Below are 16,191 nucleotides of genomic sequence, written 5' to 3'. Positions count from 1 at the left end.
TCTGTAATGCAATTAAAAAAACAAAAATGTCATACATTCTGGATTCATTACACATCAACTGAACTATTTCAAGCCTTTTATTATTTTAATATTGCTGAATTTGGCTTACAGCTTAAGAAAACTCAAAAATCCTATCTCAAAATATTAGAATATCATGAAAAAGGCTATTCAACTAATCACCTGAATCATCTAATTAACTCGAAACACTTTGCGAGGGTTTCCTGAGCCTTAAAAACACTCAGCTTGGTTCAGTAAACTAAATCACTGCTGATCTGACTGCTGTCCAGAGGACCATCATTGATACCCTCCTGATGGAGGGTAAGACACAAAAAGAAATTTCTCAAAGAGCAGGCTGTTCACAGAGTGCAGTTTCAAAGCATATCCACAAAAAGTCTGTTGGAAGGGAAAAATGTGGCCGGAAACGCTGCACAACCAAGAGAGATGACCGCAGCCTTAACAAAATTGTGAAGAAGAGCCGCTTCCAGAATTTGGGGGAGCTTCAAAGACAGTGGGCTGAAGCTGGAGTCCAGGTATCAAAAGCCACAGTTCACAGACGTGTCCGGGAAATGGGCTACAATAGCCGTATTCCCATGGTCAAGCCACTTCTGAACTCAAGACAACGGAAGAAGCGTCTGACTTGGGCTATGGAGAAGAAGCACTGGACAGTTGCAGAGTGGTCCAAAGTCCTCTTTTCAGACGAAAGCAAGTTTTGCATTTCATTTGGAAGTCAAGGCGCCAGAGTCTGGAGAAAGGCTGGAGAAGAGCAAAATCCAAGTTGCTTGAAATCCAGTGTGAAGTTCCCAGTCAGCAATGGTTTGGGGAGCCATGTCAGCTGCTGGTGTTGGTCCACTGTGTTTCATCAAGTCCAGAGTAAATGCAACTGTGTACCAAGAGATTTTAGAGCACTACATGCTTCCATCTGCTGAAAAGCTCTATGGAGATGAGTATTTCATTTTCCAGCATGATCTGGCACCTGCCCACAGTGCCAAAACCACCAGTAACTGGTGCACTGACCATGGCATCACTGTCCTTGATTGGCCTGCTAATTCCCCTGACCTGAACCCCATCGAGAATTTGTGGGGTATAGTTAAGAAGAAGATGAAAGACACCAGACCTACAAATGCAAATGAGCTGAAGGCCGCTATCGAAGCATCCTGGGCATCAATAACACCTCAGCAATGCCACAGGCTGATTGCCTCCATGCCACGCCGGATTGATGCAGTAATCCGTGCAAAAGGATTCCCAACCAAGTACTGAGTGCATCAATGGACATTTTCAAATGTTTGATTTAGTTTTGCTGTTATGAAATTATTTTTTTTACTTGGTCTGAGGAAGTATTCTAATATTTTGAGATAGGATTTTTGAGTTTTTTTCAGCTGTAAGCCAAAATCAGCAATATTCAAATAATAAAAGGCTTGAAATAGTTCAGTTGATGTGTAATGAATCCAGAATGTATGACATATTTGTTTTTTTAATTGCATTACAGAAAATAAAGAACTTTATCACAATATTCCAATTTTCTGAGACAGTCCAGTATATATATATAAATAAAGGTGGCTTTTCACCACCTAAATTTGCTACCCCAAATAAAAATACTGAAACATCGTTTTGGGAAAGTTATCATTGTATAGTCAAGCTAAATTAATTTGTACAGCCCGAAAACGTACCACAGTATTTCTAACTGCAAGATAAAAAAAAAAAAATCAAACGCTGTTTACTGTGATTGCAATGACCTCAAAGAATGTGAAGGCAAAGGCTGCCCTCTAGTGTTTAAGAGTATGGCTGTCTTTCAGATATTGATGCGTGTGACCGTGTCATTCCGACAAAACCCAATACCGAACAACTTAAATTTAAACGTGTTTAATGAAAAGTAAAAATTAGTTTCATTTCCAATATAAATCTCTTAAAAGTAAAAGAAAATGAGGTACAGTCATTGCTAATATAGTACAAATAATGAAGCCAATGTTGTTCAGGCAGAATAAACAATTGATCCATGTCAAGTTTAAGTAATTGAAGTGCTCCCGGCAAAAAAGAAGTCTTTTTTTTCATCTTCCTGCTGTTTAACTGTTAACCTGAAGTTTCCGGGGAATGTTGATGCCCATAGAAGACTTGCCTTCACATAGCATACTTCCGCGTCCATTCTTTGGCTAGCTCGTTGTACCTAATAAAAAATGTAGAATAATGAGGTTAGACACAATTGACCCAAACATACACCTTCCACTTACTTTTGTCTGTCTGTTTTGTATGTCAGCGCTATGTCAGGGACCAAGGGGTCGTCGGGATTGGGATCGCAGAGTAGAGAGCAGATGGATAATAACACTAGAATAAGAAACAAAATTAGGAGCTATTGAAATTTTGACATCAATCATGGGCTAAAACCACAAAATGATTGATCATTATTTTGATAACTGTTTTGGTCTTTAGTTTGCAAACGTTCAGGATGGATTGCAATTCATGATTACATTTATTGAAGCACCCAAATCCAAGGACCTTTTAAGTACTTTCGAAGCCAATTTTCCAATTTCATCACACCGTTAAAGTAAGAAATCTATTCTGAATCAGTCTATAGCCCGTTTGTGGCCCACTTTCTGAAAAGTTTGGTCATGGGCCGCACGATTAATCGAAATGGAATTGATATCACGATGTGACATAGTGAGATAATGCAACCACAAACCACTGTGTTTTAAGGATTCATAGTTCCAGCTCGTTATTTGATTGACTGAGCGTTTGGCTGACAAGAATTGGCACATTTTGTGGTTCAACAGGGCTGGCCAAATCAGTAGCAGGTTTTTAATGGCGCCAACCAATAAAGGCGAGGCAAAAGTTCGATAGGCTGGTGTAAGCTGCCTGTCACTCATGCAGGGCATGCACAAATGGCCACCAAAACAAACGCCAGAGCGTGTAGCTTTAGTGGCTTGTTACATTAAAAATGAATTCAGTGATTAATAAGACTCTGAGAAAAGTCAGAAAAGCTCAAGGAAAAGGTGATCACCAGCGGGTGCTCCCTGGATTTTTATCGCGTCCGGTATTTGACTGAGGCAGGGAAAGCTAATAGCTCGGCTAACAACTCTTAAGCCACCACTGCTGAATGTGGGTCGTCACAAATGCTAGATCCATTACCAACAAAGCAGGCGACTTGGAATAACCACTTTTGGAAAACCACTACATTTGTGACTCTTTATTTTGATCATCACAAAGACCTTGAAGATGTCGCAGGAACCTGACTTTAGCGTGTCGCTTGCCAGTTGTTTTTTGTTTTTTTCTTACAATGAAAAAGTAAGCCCTCCAATTTTGTTGTCCTTTTTTAGATAGATAGATAGATACTTTGTTCATCCCCGAAGGGAAATTCACATTTCCAGCAGCATCCCTGAGCTGAGAACAATCGAGAACAATCGAAAATAACACGGGAGCTGCTGGAGTGGCTGCCATTCGTGACGGCGCCGGAAGAAAAGATTCAATTTGAATCATGTACAAACAAACAAACAATTGAATCATAGAAAGACAATAAAGACCAACTGCGTCATCTCAAGTTATGTTTGCATGTCACTATGTTTATGTTCTCCCCGGAAATGAAAACCTAGCACAAAAAATACACTTCTTTCAAAAATGGAAAATCGCATCGAAATTTCAATCAAGAACTGAAAAAACGCAATTAGATTTTTTCCCTAAAACTCGCAGCCATACCCCTGACCTTGACGAGCCACCATAACAAAAAGTTGGCAGGAAGAACGAAAACTTGTCGTCGCATTCATGTAACAACGCAATGCACGCACAAGGCACAACATTTCCGGCCTGTCCCGACACTCAACCGGAGGAGGAGCGCAACACGCGAGCCGCAGCGGCCTGTTAAAATGGGAGCTGGAAAGTACCTTGGGGATGAAAGCGGCATTTGGCCACAAGGAGATGCCACGGCCGTCCGGATGCCACTGCAGGCAGGCGTGACAAACGGACAAGGCATGAAGCTTGCCAAGGAACTTAACAGAAGTCAAGGCTAACAAATGTGCGGCTTACCAGGAAATCGGCCGAAGGTCCACCCCTAGCAACTAAAGGACGTAGACCCTCATTAGATACCACGGGGATAAAGTTGCTGAGTGCCCTTGAGGAAGAATTAGGTCGTGGCCACCTAGAGACACCATTAACCTTAGCGTGTCAAGACAAAAATCACAGCCACATACACCCACAGGGTAGACTGAGCCCAAACCCCATTAAGAAGGGACAACAGGTAGTCCAAAATTGCAGGTAATGAGCCGGACACAAGGTCCAGATCACAGCTCCTATAGTGTGCCATAAAAAACTTCCACCTGGAGTCATACTGCAGCAGAGTAGATATCACCCTGGCATTGAGAATAGTGTGCCTGACCCGGTCAGCACAGCCACTCCGGGGCAAATCAGGCCCCTCAGAGGCCAAACACAGAGGCGGAGGTGTCGTGGTTTGGGATGCCAAACCTCCCCCCCTGCTGAGACAACACATTTTACCAATTGGGAAGAGGCCACAAAAGAGGGAACCACGTCGGGACAACCAGCAGCAGCACGTGGACCTCCAGAAGAATCCTTCGGAGCGTCGACCAGTTGAGGGATAGCGGTGGGAAGGTGGCGGCCAAGAGTGCGGCAGCGCATCCTTGCAAAAAGGACAGTCAGTCTCCAGGAGCGAGAATCACTGGGCACAGTGGGTTGTCGACTGCCATACGAGACTCACCACATGCACGCAAAAGCTTGGCTGTCGTCAACATGCGAACGGCATTACCTCCAGGTCAGAAGCCAAGAGAAGGGGGCAGGAATGCCGACTGCACGCGCCCAAAAAAAAAATAAAAACAGCAAAAGTTAGTGGCCGGCAGCATCGCGAGGCTTACCTTTAACAATGAGGGCAAGCCCCCAAAAGGATAAAAAAAAAAGGGAAGGGGGGTGGCGGTCAGCAGAAAATGACACACAGAGAGCCACTAACAGGAGGCGAACAGCAGCCTTAGTGCGGGGAAAACTGTGGCAAATTCCACTGTGGCTTTGTAGAAAGACACCAGCAGCTTCTGTGCATGCTATTTAAAAATTTTTGTACAGAAAAAATAAAAATCTCTTCTCGCTAAACCAATCTAGTTTTGCCCATTTCGGCTACTTTTGTAACTGGTAGCAGACAACAACGTCACCATAGATTGCTGATAATATTGCGGTACTCTAGCAAATGGTATCCTCGTTCAAGCATTTATTTGATAAATAAACTTGTTTACACAAATTATTTTTATTCCACAGAGTCCATTTTGCTGTAAGTAAATAGTGGCTGTATTTTATTTGTATTATTGCTTATCAAGGATAAATACAATTACTAATAAGGATAACAATTGGCTGAAGTTGACAGGTATGTAATTTGATTCATCCGTTATAAACTGTCATGTAATTACGATCTAGGCTTTGGGGCAGTGGCCATCAACTGGTCTGACTTGAAGACCCACCAATAAGGGGGGGAATGACAAGTTGGGACCCAAATAAAGAAAACAAATGTTACTACTCATACTTATCAGATGAAAAGATTGTGCAGTTTAAAGCAAAAATAGAAGAATATATTTATTCAGTTTTTCAGAAACAAACTGACCAGCAATGCCAAAACAACTTCAAGTACTGCACATAAGTGGCGCCCTAAAACTGCTTTAAAATGGCTACATACTAAAAAAACTTGACACCAAAAATATTTTTATAAAATTGTTTACCTAAACAACAATTACTTAATTGTGTAGTTAATAAAGATCAATGTATTGGTTAAAAAAATCTAGAAATAACAATTATAAACCATTTACTGTACCTCCGCGCAGTGTAGCCACACATACAATATTTTTGTATTTTGTAATAATTTCCTACAATTTGAACATTGTTATCCCGCTTTCTACTTTCCTTGCCCTTGTCACTAACTTTCTTGGGACCTAATATTGTGGGCAGAAAAGTCAAGTCATGTTCATCTGTATAGCCCTTAATAAAAAGGAGTCTAAAAGGGTTGCACAGACCACAGATTATTGCAAACCACAGACTATTATTACACCTTCCCCTGATATAAAACAAACAAAAATCGCAATAAAACAGGAGGTAGTCCCCTTCATACACAATTAGGATGGCGCCAATTGACTGCTTAACAGGTAGGAGAAATCTAGCAGGGTATTACTGTCTAAATGACCCTCCGTTTTGTTCTTCTTAGCATTATTTTGCCAGGGCAAATACCCACTGAAAATGGGTCTGCAACCCGTTTTTGGGTCCCGGCTCACCAGTTGGTAACCACAGCTTTAGGGCATATATATGGGCAGCACGGCGATACAGTGGTTGGCACGTGTGCGGCACAGTTCTGGGGTCATAAGATCGGACCTCCTGTGTGGAGTTTGCATGCTCTCCCCGTGCTTGAGTGGGTTTCCTTCGGGCACTTTGGTTTCCTCTCACATTCCCAAAAACATGCATGTAAGTTAATTTGCCAGTCCAAATTGTCCTTAGGTGTGAATGAGCAAGTGAATTGTCTGTCCCTGTGTGCCCTGCGACTGGCTGGCAACCAGTTCAGGGTGTTCCCTGCGCACTGCCCAAAGATAGCTATGATGGGCTCCGCGACCCTACTGAGGATAAGCGGTGCAGATAATGGATGGATTTTATATATATATATATATATATATATATATATATATATATATATATGAATTACAACCAATTGAATATTTAATTTGGAAGCACCTAGCTACCTCGCTACCGGATATGTGATTGAATCATAGAGAAATGTCCATCGATATTTCAGAATCATCAGTCATGAAATTAGATCAGGGGACACCTCTCTTAATGAGTAAAACCATTAACTTTTAAGCACAACATTGTCACAGTTAATTTGTCATTCGTACGTCATTGACCCGTCACTTAGCCCAACCCATAGTAGGTACTTCCATGTCATAGGAATTTCAAATCGATCTTTGTTTACTCACTATCATCTCCCATGGGTCCGGCGGAACACGAAGCAGGCGGGTCCCGCTTCAAGTCAGTCAGCTCCTACAAAAATACAATAAAAATATAACATAAACTTCGACTTCCGGGTCTTGGTTGTGCAATTGGTAAACCGGTCTGGCGCGTCAATTCGTAGGAGTGGTGGTGAAAATAAGGAAGCTGAGGAGCCTTGGTCAAAGATAATTTAGTTGTTGAAAAAAGGGAAGATTAAAAAAAAAACGTATTATCTGTGGTAACATTTACCTAGCCTCCAAGCGTAAAAAAAGGACAAACGTTCTTTTATAATTCGGCAATTGTAAGTCACTGCTAATCAAACGACTCAATTGCTTCTCACAATAAAAACAAGATAATAAGATAAAAACACAAATGGTTGTATTAAACAAGTTAGTAAACAAACCGTACACCGGCTCAGTGCGTCGACGTTCCCCAGCGACCTTTTCATACCGAATAAAAAAGAAGCGACATGAATAAACTCACCTTATTTATTCTTTTTAATGCCATGGCGAATCCTAGCGGGTGTTGTCAACACTTCGAGAGTCAACCAAGAACTTAGCCCTACTTTACACGGACGAGTTGATGGATGTTTGGAGACCAAAGTAGGTTTCTTTTGTTTCCGCGTTTTTGTTTTATATCAGTGCATTGTGGGAATGTAGTTCTTCTTCTTCTTCTTTTTCTTCTTCTTCTCTTTTTCTTCTTCGTATTCTTCTGCTCCTGCGTCGGCTCCTCTTTCTTCTTCTTTTTTCTAACCGGGTCAGTAGACTCACGGTATCGCTCCGTGACTCGGATGTCGCGGGTTCAAGCCTCGGCCGAGTCATACCTAAGGCTTATTATATTGGAATTGGGGAGCGTGGTCACCTAGTAGAATACAAATAAAAATCCTTCTTCTTTTTTAGCCAAGGAGTCGATCCTCGAAACCTATCAATTCTTTAATAAATATACAGGCAGACATCTACTTGTTTAATTTCTTTATATTTGTTTTTTAATCGATTAGTATAACCAGATAGGGTTTGAGACGCTTGCAATTAAGGCAAAATGATGCATTAAGTTCCTGTTTTAAGCAAATAATATGACAGTATTACTGTAGTAGTATTTTTTAATATGTGTGCAGTCAGACTTTTGTAGTATTTCTGTAATTTTTCTGCAGTACTACTGTAGTTTTGTTTTTGTTATATTTTTGTCGTAATTATGTAGTAAATATGCAGTAATTACGCCATCCAAGAATCTGTTAAACAACTGGCAATGTGGCTCACCAAGGTGGACAAGTCCACCCTGCCTGGTAGACTTAAAGCCTGGATCTACCAGCACTCTATTCTTCCCATGGTCTTGGTCCATGCAATTCCAGTATCAACTGTTGAGATCCTCGAAAGGAAGATCATTGGCTTTCTCCGGAAGTGGCTGGGACTTCCCGGCAGCCTTACCAGCGCTGCTTTGTGCGGGACAAGCAATACCGTCCAGCTACCCTTCAGTGGGCTCACTAAGGAGTTCAAGGTCGCACGTCCTAGAGAGGCTCTTCAGTATAGGGATTCCAAGGACAGCAAGGTGTCATCAGCTGGGGTTGAAATGAGAACCGGAAGGAAATGGAGAGCTCGGAAGGAAGTGGAGGTGGCAGAGTCACGACTGAGGCAGAAGACACTCGTTGGGATCCTGGCATAGGGGAGAGCAGGTCTGGGCTTCTTTCCAAAGACCAAAGTGAGTCAAGCCCAAGGGAAGGAGAGACACCATCTTCTCTAGGAAGAGGTCCGAGCAGGTGTGGAGGAAGAGCGGATGAGCAGGGAAGTCGTACTCCAGAAGCAGGGAGCATGGACAAGGTAGGAGAACACATTACAGCGCAAAATGACCTGGTCAAGCATCATGCAAGCAGACTTCCACCGTGTCTGGTTCCTTGTGCAGGCAGTTTATGATGTCCTACGAAGCCCAGAGAACCTTCATGTGTGGGGAAAGAGTGAGACACCCTCCTGCCCCCTTTGCCCTGGAAGAGGCTCCTTGGAACACCTCCTGAGCAGCTGCCCAAAGGCCCTGGCTGATGGTCGCTATCGCTCGTGCCATGACCAGGTTCTGAAAGAAGTTGCTGAGCGCATCGCCCTAGCGATCAACAGGGGCAAACACCATCAAGCCCCAAGCAAGGCAGTCAATTTCATCAAGGCAGGAGAGAAACCCAGGCTTGTGCACAGACATCAGGACTCCTCCACATTGCCTCTGATTGGCAGGTCAACCTAGACAAACAACTAAGGTTCCCCCAGCACACATTAGCAACATCGCTCCTACTAGACATGATAATGACCTCTGAGACTTCAAAACACCTGATCAGTCCCGTGGGAAGAGCGCATTGAGGAAGCCAATGAAAGGAAACGTGCAAAGTACCAGGAGCTAATGGAGGAGTGCAGGGGCAGGGGCTGGAAAGTTTTCTTTGAGCCAATAGAGGTCGGCTGCAGGGGTTTTGCTGGACGATCCTACTGCAAAGTCCTAGGACGGTTGGGTGTGACAGGGGCAGCCAAGAAGAAAGCCATTAAATGTGCTAGTGAAGCTGCAGAAAAAGCCACCAGGTGTCTTTGGCTCAAAAGGGCAGATCCGTGGACTGCTACTGGGACGCAAGTTGAGGCCTGATCAACCCCTGGGCGAGTGTGTATGATATTGCGAGACCCGAAACACTCAATGAACCCACGATACATCACTGATGATGCGTCCCAGTTGCATCCAGGAGATGTTTCTTTCTAGGCAAGGTAGTATGCTCGTAGTATTTTGATAATAATGTTTTTGTAGTATTGCCATAGTAGTATTTTGTAGTTTTTCTGTAGTATTTCCATAATAGAAAATTGAAAGCATATCTATAGTATGTTTGTGGTAATTTTGTAGTGGCACTGTGGTTGTATTTGTGAAGTATTTCTTAAGTAATATTTTTGTATTCTAGTATTACTGCTGTGGTATTTTTGTAGTATTTCTGCAATAGTATTTATGCAGTATTTTCATAGTAGTATTTTTAGTATTTATAGTTGTTCGATATCCATAGTATAATTGTTATAGTATTTGTGTAAAATTGCATATGTAATGTTTTTGTCACATTTCTGGTATATATTTCTAAAGTAATAGTTTTGCTAAATGAAACTGTTAAAATATACTATTGCACAAAAGTGAAAATATATACCTTACTGTAGCAGGGTTTTATATGTACTTCCATTTTAGTATTTTCTTTGTATTACGTCTGTAGTATTTTACAGTATTTTTGTAACATTAATGTTGTTTTAATTTTTGTGTTCCCCGGGAGATTACTATCAGCGTTTTGCGCATGCTTGCACACTGGGCATTAATAGGACGTTTTGATGGGTAGGAAGGGATTTCAGAACCATGGCCCTCAGCTTGCAGCCTAATGTTTCATTTGGCACTCTGTCCACTTGACTTATGACACCCCTGTAAACCAAGTAACCACTGAAGATTTCAGCATCAATATCCTAGCCTGCCTCGTCTGGCTAATTTAAAAAAAAAAAAAAAAAAAAAAACAACAACAAAAAGGAACAATTTAAATTCCTTGCCGTCGTGCCTGCAATGACGCTCACAGGTGAGCTGAATATTCAGGCCCACCTGTCCAAAAGCTGAAATCCACAGAGTGCAAAAGGGACACGGAGACGGAAGATAAACATGTATGCTAGTTCGGAGTTGATATCAAATTTGCATTCTCCAGGGCCGTAGCCCCGCAAACGCATTGCATAGGGCATCAAGTGCCCAGGAGGGCACCAAAAGAAATCAGGGTGGTGGAAAAAAAAGTGTTAAAAGTGTTAATAATATGCGCTAATATGGTTAAACAATACAAAAGCAGCATAGACCAAATTTCCAGAGAAAAGGGATGAATCTACTTTGTGCCCCGGCCTATCTCCAGTTTTATGGTGCCCCCCTTCCTTCCCAGTGGTATGTTCGATTATGCCTCATTTGTAATTTGGTGAACCTATGTGCGAACATGGCCTTGAAATCGGCAACAAGTCAGGAGCGGAGAAAGTAATAAAAAGAAGAAACAAAATGAAGCTCATGCGTCGCATGCCAGTAGTCAATGTTAAAATTAAAAAAGCTCATTGTACTTTATTTACACCCATTTGGCGCACTGTTTTAAAGGGCACACTCTCCTTGGACTATTGGATGCGACTGCTCCGGCGCACTGGCCTATTAGATGTGAGTCTCACGTGACCGCCTTTAATACCAAAACAAGTGTGGGTATTAAAAAATAAAATAAAAAGGCACGGGTAACAAAACTGAGTTTGATTGTGGTTTGATCAAGTATTTATCACAGAGTAAAACTGCAGAATACAACAAAATTGCCATACAGCATCTGTGCTTAGGGCACCCAAATGGCTAGCAACAACCTTGGCAGTCTCTCAGGTCTAAACTTCCTTCGAGAGCTGAAACGGAGTGATATTCTCAACATTGGTTTCCACTGCACTGATTAACAAGCAATCAAATGGGACAATTGCAAATTCGGACTATTTTCTCAGCACAATTATAAACAGCCTTGTTTGGCACAATGACAGTTTAGAGGATTCCAATTCTGCTGAAGGATATTAATGAGTGCTATTTCTATCATTTCTCATGAATGTTACCTTTGGGCTATGTTTGTGGCACAGAACATTATTTGGGGGACACTTTGAGGGAGTTTTTGAACCAAAACAAGTCACTCACTATTATAGCAAATAATGACAATATACAATTTAAATGTAAATTGCCAATCGACACAGTACACACTATCATTCGGGCTTCTATAAAATTGCCTGTATGTAATATGCAAGTACAGCATCTTCCATAACAACAATACAGTTTCATCAATTCCGGATATGCACACTGTCACGTTTCGACCCATTCTCCGAGCAGCACAAATTAAATCTATCGATTTGGCACGCTCAACAGAAGTGCTGAGTTGTATAACACATAGGGAGTAAATTTCAAAAATCTGAGCGCATCCTTTGCACAGCAGTGCCAGCTGGTACACATAAGCCAAAGTCATTCAAAAATCAATATAACAGCTTAGAGTCAGATACTTGCTTTGACTGTTGTTGCTAGCAGAAGAAACATCATATGAATGAATTTGGGTTTGTGGGGTTGATTATCAAAATGTGAGCTCACCATCAGCACAGGATAACAAAAGGTGTATGAATACAAATAACGTAACGTTTATTTCGGAAATTTTTGTAGTACTGATTATTTTGAGGGGCAACATATACTGTACCTCCAAACAAATACCCAGTTGAGAGCCAATAGAGGAAGGAGAGACACCATCTTCTCTAGGAAGAGGTCCGAGTAGTATAACAATCTTGTATCTTTAATTACGAATAGTTTTACCCCTCCTCGGCATGCTTTACCTTATTTAATATTTTGTTAAAACACATTAATTTTGTTTTTCTCCAAAGGCTGAATGTTTGCTACAAGTTATTTTATTTTTTTTACACCATATCGATTTTTATTGTAAAATATACTACAAAATATAACAAATGAAAATGTAGCATTTTAAAACAAGAAACTTCAAATCTACTAGCTTAATCTTAACATTAGTGAAACCCCCATTATGAGTTAAAAAAAGAATGGATTTTTGTGTTATTAGAATATTAAAATATTTTACTGCAAATAGTCATAATTGTGTGAGTTTTCAAAGTATATCATTTTCATTATTTAGAATCATCACATCAATATTTTATTTAAGATAATCCATCCATCCATCCATTATCTGCACCGCTTATCCTCAGTAGGGTCGCGGGGGTGCTGGAGCCCATCCCAGCTATCTTCGGGCAGTGGGCAGAGGACACACTCAACTGGTTGCCAGCCAGTCGCATGGCACACATAGACAGACAACTTAATCATTCACAACTAGGGACAATTTGGACAGGCCAATTCACCTGACATCTGTTTGGAGTGTGGGAAGAAACCGGAGTGCCCAAAGGAAACCCACACAAGCACAGGGAGAACATGCAAACTCCACACAGGAAGGTTCGATTTCATGACCTCAGAACTGTGCCGCACACGTACTAACCACTGCGCTGCCATGCTGCCCATCAAGATAATCATTCATTCATTCATTCATTCATTCATTCATTCATTCATTCAATTATTCATTCGTTCATTCATTCATTCATTCATTATCTGCACCGCTTATCCTCAGTAGGGTCGCGGGGGTGCTGGAGCCCATTCCAGCTATCCTCGGGCAGTGGGAAGGGGACACCCTAAACTGGTTGCCAGCCAGTGGCAAGGCACACAGGGACAGACAATTCGCTCGCTCATTCACACGTAGGGACAATTCACACCGGCCAACAAAACTAACATGCATGTTTTTTTGGAATGTGGGAGGAAACCAGAGCGCCCAAAGGAAACCCACGCAAGCACAGGGAGAACATGCAAACTCCACACAGGAGGTAGCAAGATAATCATTTGGGGCTAATTAATGTACCCAATGATTATTCATATATTCAAATGTACATGATTACTTCTTATTTTATTCTCTTGTTGCTACAATACATACGTTTATCTAGTTGTTAAACAGTATTTACTTTTCCACACGATTCAATATGAACAAAGAACGAGTGTGAAGCTGGTGCCTTGGGAATTTTCCACTAAATTCAATATTCTGCTTCTTTTGTATGTAAATGATTTTAGCCCTTTTGAAGGTTCACGTGTGAAACCATTACAGCCTTGCTCTGTACTCACAAGCTCAAAAAAATCTGTTATATTCATTTTATTATAAGAAAAACCTCCCATTGCTTGTTTTTTGCCTATCTCGTCTGAGAATGTTGATTTGAACACAGGTAGGAATAACAAGTCTGTCCTCCTTTAAAATGTATTAGATTCGACAAAATACAATTACTGAAACCTGGGAAGTCCTTTTTTTCTTATTTTGCACAATATTTGGAGGTCAACATAATTACAGAATAACCTCTTTAAACAAACCTACCCAATGTTTCAATCTGCGAGGGAATCCGACGTTCAGACCTATGCTGCTGTGGCAAATGGCTTGAGCGTTATAATAACAATAATAACTGTAGAATAACAAGCCGCAATCTAATAATGGAGCTGGCAGCAGAATTAATTCTACCTATCGTGAACAGGTCATTGGATGGGGGGTTTCATTTCCTCAAGAGGACAATGGCTTGTATTCTACAGCAATGTGGTGGTGGATTTGAGCCTAGAAGAACATGATTAAAATATTGATGTAATATTATGTTAGAAAATTGATTAGGTTATATTTAAAACATGTTTTGCATTGATTACAGTTTTCACATAAAAGCTTTTGCTAACAAACAGCCCTTTTCAAGTGGTTTTGGCCTAATTGTTGTTGTTTTTTTTAGTGAGAGTAATTACACTGTTGCCCAACAAATGGTGGCATTAATAAATCCGAAACTTACTGTATTTATAAGGAACTACTGTTGTGTGTACTGTGTCTTTTTGCAAGGGATATGAGCAATTCAGAAAATATGACTTGGTTATAAATTAACAGTTTTTAAGGTAAGCATTTTGATCTAACAATAAGAAAAGTTAGGGTATCGTTAAGAAATAATAATTCATAGATCATAGCAAAAAAAAGAAGAGTTAGTCCTCGTTAAGAATCATACATATATACATATATATATATACATAATAAGTTCACCAGAGTCAAACTATTTAGTTTCTGCAAAATGAAATATTTAAAATATGATACGTGAACATGTCTTTTTTTAAAAAGGGACATTGCGTATTATTTAGCGCATAAATGCATGGACTATCATATTAATATGCATTTATTCTACATAACATGAGGCTGATTTGTTTGTCCGCCATTTTGCTGCTATCCAAAAACCCAAACCCTTTCTATTGGCAGGGATATATGGTCACTTTGAGTCTCCATAATTACAAGTCTCCCTTGAGTTTTGTAGCACTCGTTTTCAGTTGCACTACCCAACATATGGTGTTAAAATAATACACACTCTTCTTTTTTAAATAATTAAACTTGTTACAGTATATTTTTGACATGAGAAAACAAAGTGAAAGCATTCCAGTACAGACTACATTTTGATCAAAGTGCTGGTCATTCGCTTCAATGCTGCATTTTGCATCTTTAGAAGGTCAATTCAAGTCAAGTCATGTTTATTTGTATAGCCCTTAAAGGGCTGCACAGACCACAGATTATTGCAAAGTGTGCCAACTGTAGGTTCATAATACAGTATCATATTTATTCCACGTGTATATATAACTATCAAGATACAATTTATCTATGTAAAGAGTACGTTTAAAAAAAATGTAAAATTATATTTTCATACTCAACAAAGTCACCTAAGCAGTCTCTTCTGTACAAATTATGTTTCTGAATTGAGAGATATCTCTTCATCTTCACTATAATATAAAACAAGATATCTTTTGGCATGGCTATCGGCTTTTGCTATTTTTATTAGTGCTGCCAAATCTTTAAGTTTTTAGACCTTTGACTTGGACTTAACTCAACTTAAAAGTAAAATAGCTTTAAGATATAGTTAAAGCGAGGGCATAGGTCTGTTCTTTACATTGGTTGGGACTTAAAGCATTTTTGAAAGTGATCACATAATATTGGTGGGGACCAAACGATGATTGATCAATATTGGTGAGAATGCGTCCCCTTCGTCCATGCCAAAACTACTCCCTTGAGTAAAGCTTTTTACATAACTCTTTTTACTGGTACAAGTATAATGGCCCAGCATTGTCTGCCCTTCCAATTGGTCAAGATTGTTGGGGCCGTGGTTTGTTGAAACATATATATATATTCATATCTCTTTTATTATTTTATTTTAACATAGAGTGATGATTGCCCACTGCATGCCATCAAAGTTTCATACATATCAGAAATTGCTTTAAAAGTTTTACCTTCATAGGCTCTTTCAAATATTTTATGACCTTATGACCAGTCTCCGGTTTTATCTATTTGTGATAGAAGTCCACGAATTGAAGGTAACAAAAATACTCACTTTCCTGTAACCCAGATTTCCCTTTTAATTCCGCAGAACTCTACAGATTGCCATTCTCAACTATCTTACATGATGCTTTAATGCTTGTACACGCCCATTGTTTGAACCCTTCATTATTCTGTCTAGGAATAAACCTGTCGTCAAAATCAAAGCAACTCAGAATTCTTGCCTCCCTTTCCAAATTGTATTTCCAAACAATAGGAATATCTTATTCGATATTCCTGTGTACTGTTAGTTATTGCTCCCAGCTGGTTACCTATACAATTTTGAGTATTTTTTATGTGCTATTAAATTTTGT

General features: G+C 40.3%; 1 protein-coding gene across 3 annotated transcripts; it reads right to left on the bottom strand.

Moving 5' to 3' along the window:
- Positions 1-2,227: 2,227 nt before the first annotated feature.
- LOC148353782 (uncharacterized) lies at positions 2,228-4,969 on the bottom strand. 3 transcript variants are annotated; one of them, XM_088351558.1, is made up of 5 exons: positions 4,697-4,969; positions 4,361-4,618; positions 4,012-4,123; positions 3,870-3,926; positions 2,228-2,319 (listed from the first exon to the last, which is right to left on the bottom strand). In XM_088351558.1, the coding sequence occupies exons 1-5, from the start codon at positions 4,699-4,701 to the stop codon at positions 2,254-2,256; spliced, it is 498 nt and encodes a 165-aa protein (XP_088207684.1). In that variant the 5' UTR covers positions 4,702-4,969; the 3' UTR covers positions 2,228-2,253. The 3 variants fall into 3 exon arrangements, 2 of the variants coding, with proteins under 2 accessions (XP_088207684.1, XP_088207683.1); XR_015852502.1 differs by having other exon boundaries at positions 4,012-4,618; XM_088351557.1 differs by lacking the exon at positions 2,228-2,319 and having other exon boundaries at positions 3,495-3,926.
- Between the last annotated feature and the right edge of the window lie 11,222 nt (positions 4,970-16,191).

Source organism: Urocampus carinirostris, chromosome 13 (genome assembly GCF_059441175.1).
Source record: "Urocampus carinirostris isolate Australia breed hairy pipefish chromosome 13, RoL_Ucar_1.0, whole genome shotgun sequence".
NCBI classification, from domain to species: domain Eukaryota; kingdom Metazoa; phylum Chordata; class Actinopteri; order Syngnathiformes; family Syngnathidae; genus Urocampus; species Urocampus carinirostris.
This window is presented reverse-complemented; position numbering and strand designations above follow the sequence as displayed.

What these genes read in the sequence shown, in the direction of transcription:
- LOC148353782 (XM_088351557.1), bottom strand. An exon ending in GGAGTGGCTGTGCTGACCGG is followed by an intron (nt 4,124 to 4,360) that starts GTCAGGCACACT and finishes TGGTGTCTCTAG; the next exon opens with GTGGCCACGACCTAATTCTT. An exon ending in GACCTTCGGCCGATTTCCTG is followed by an intron (nt 3,927 to 4,011) that starts GTAAGCCGCACA and finishes GCCTGCCTGCAG; the next exon opens with TGGCATCCGGACGGCCGTGG.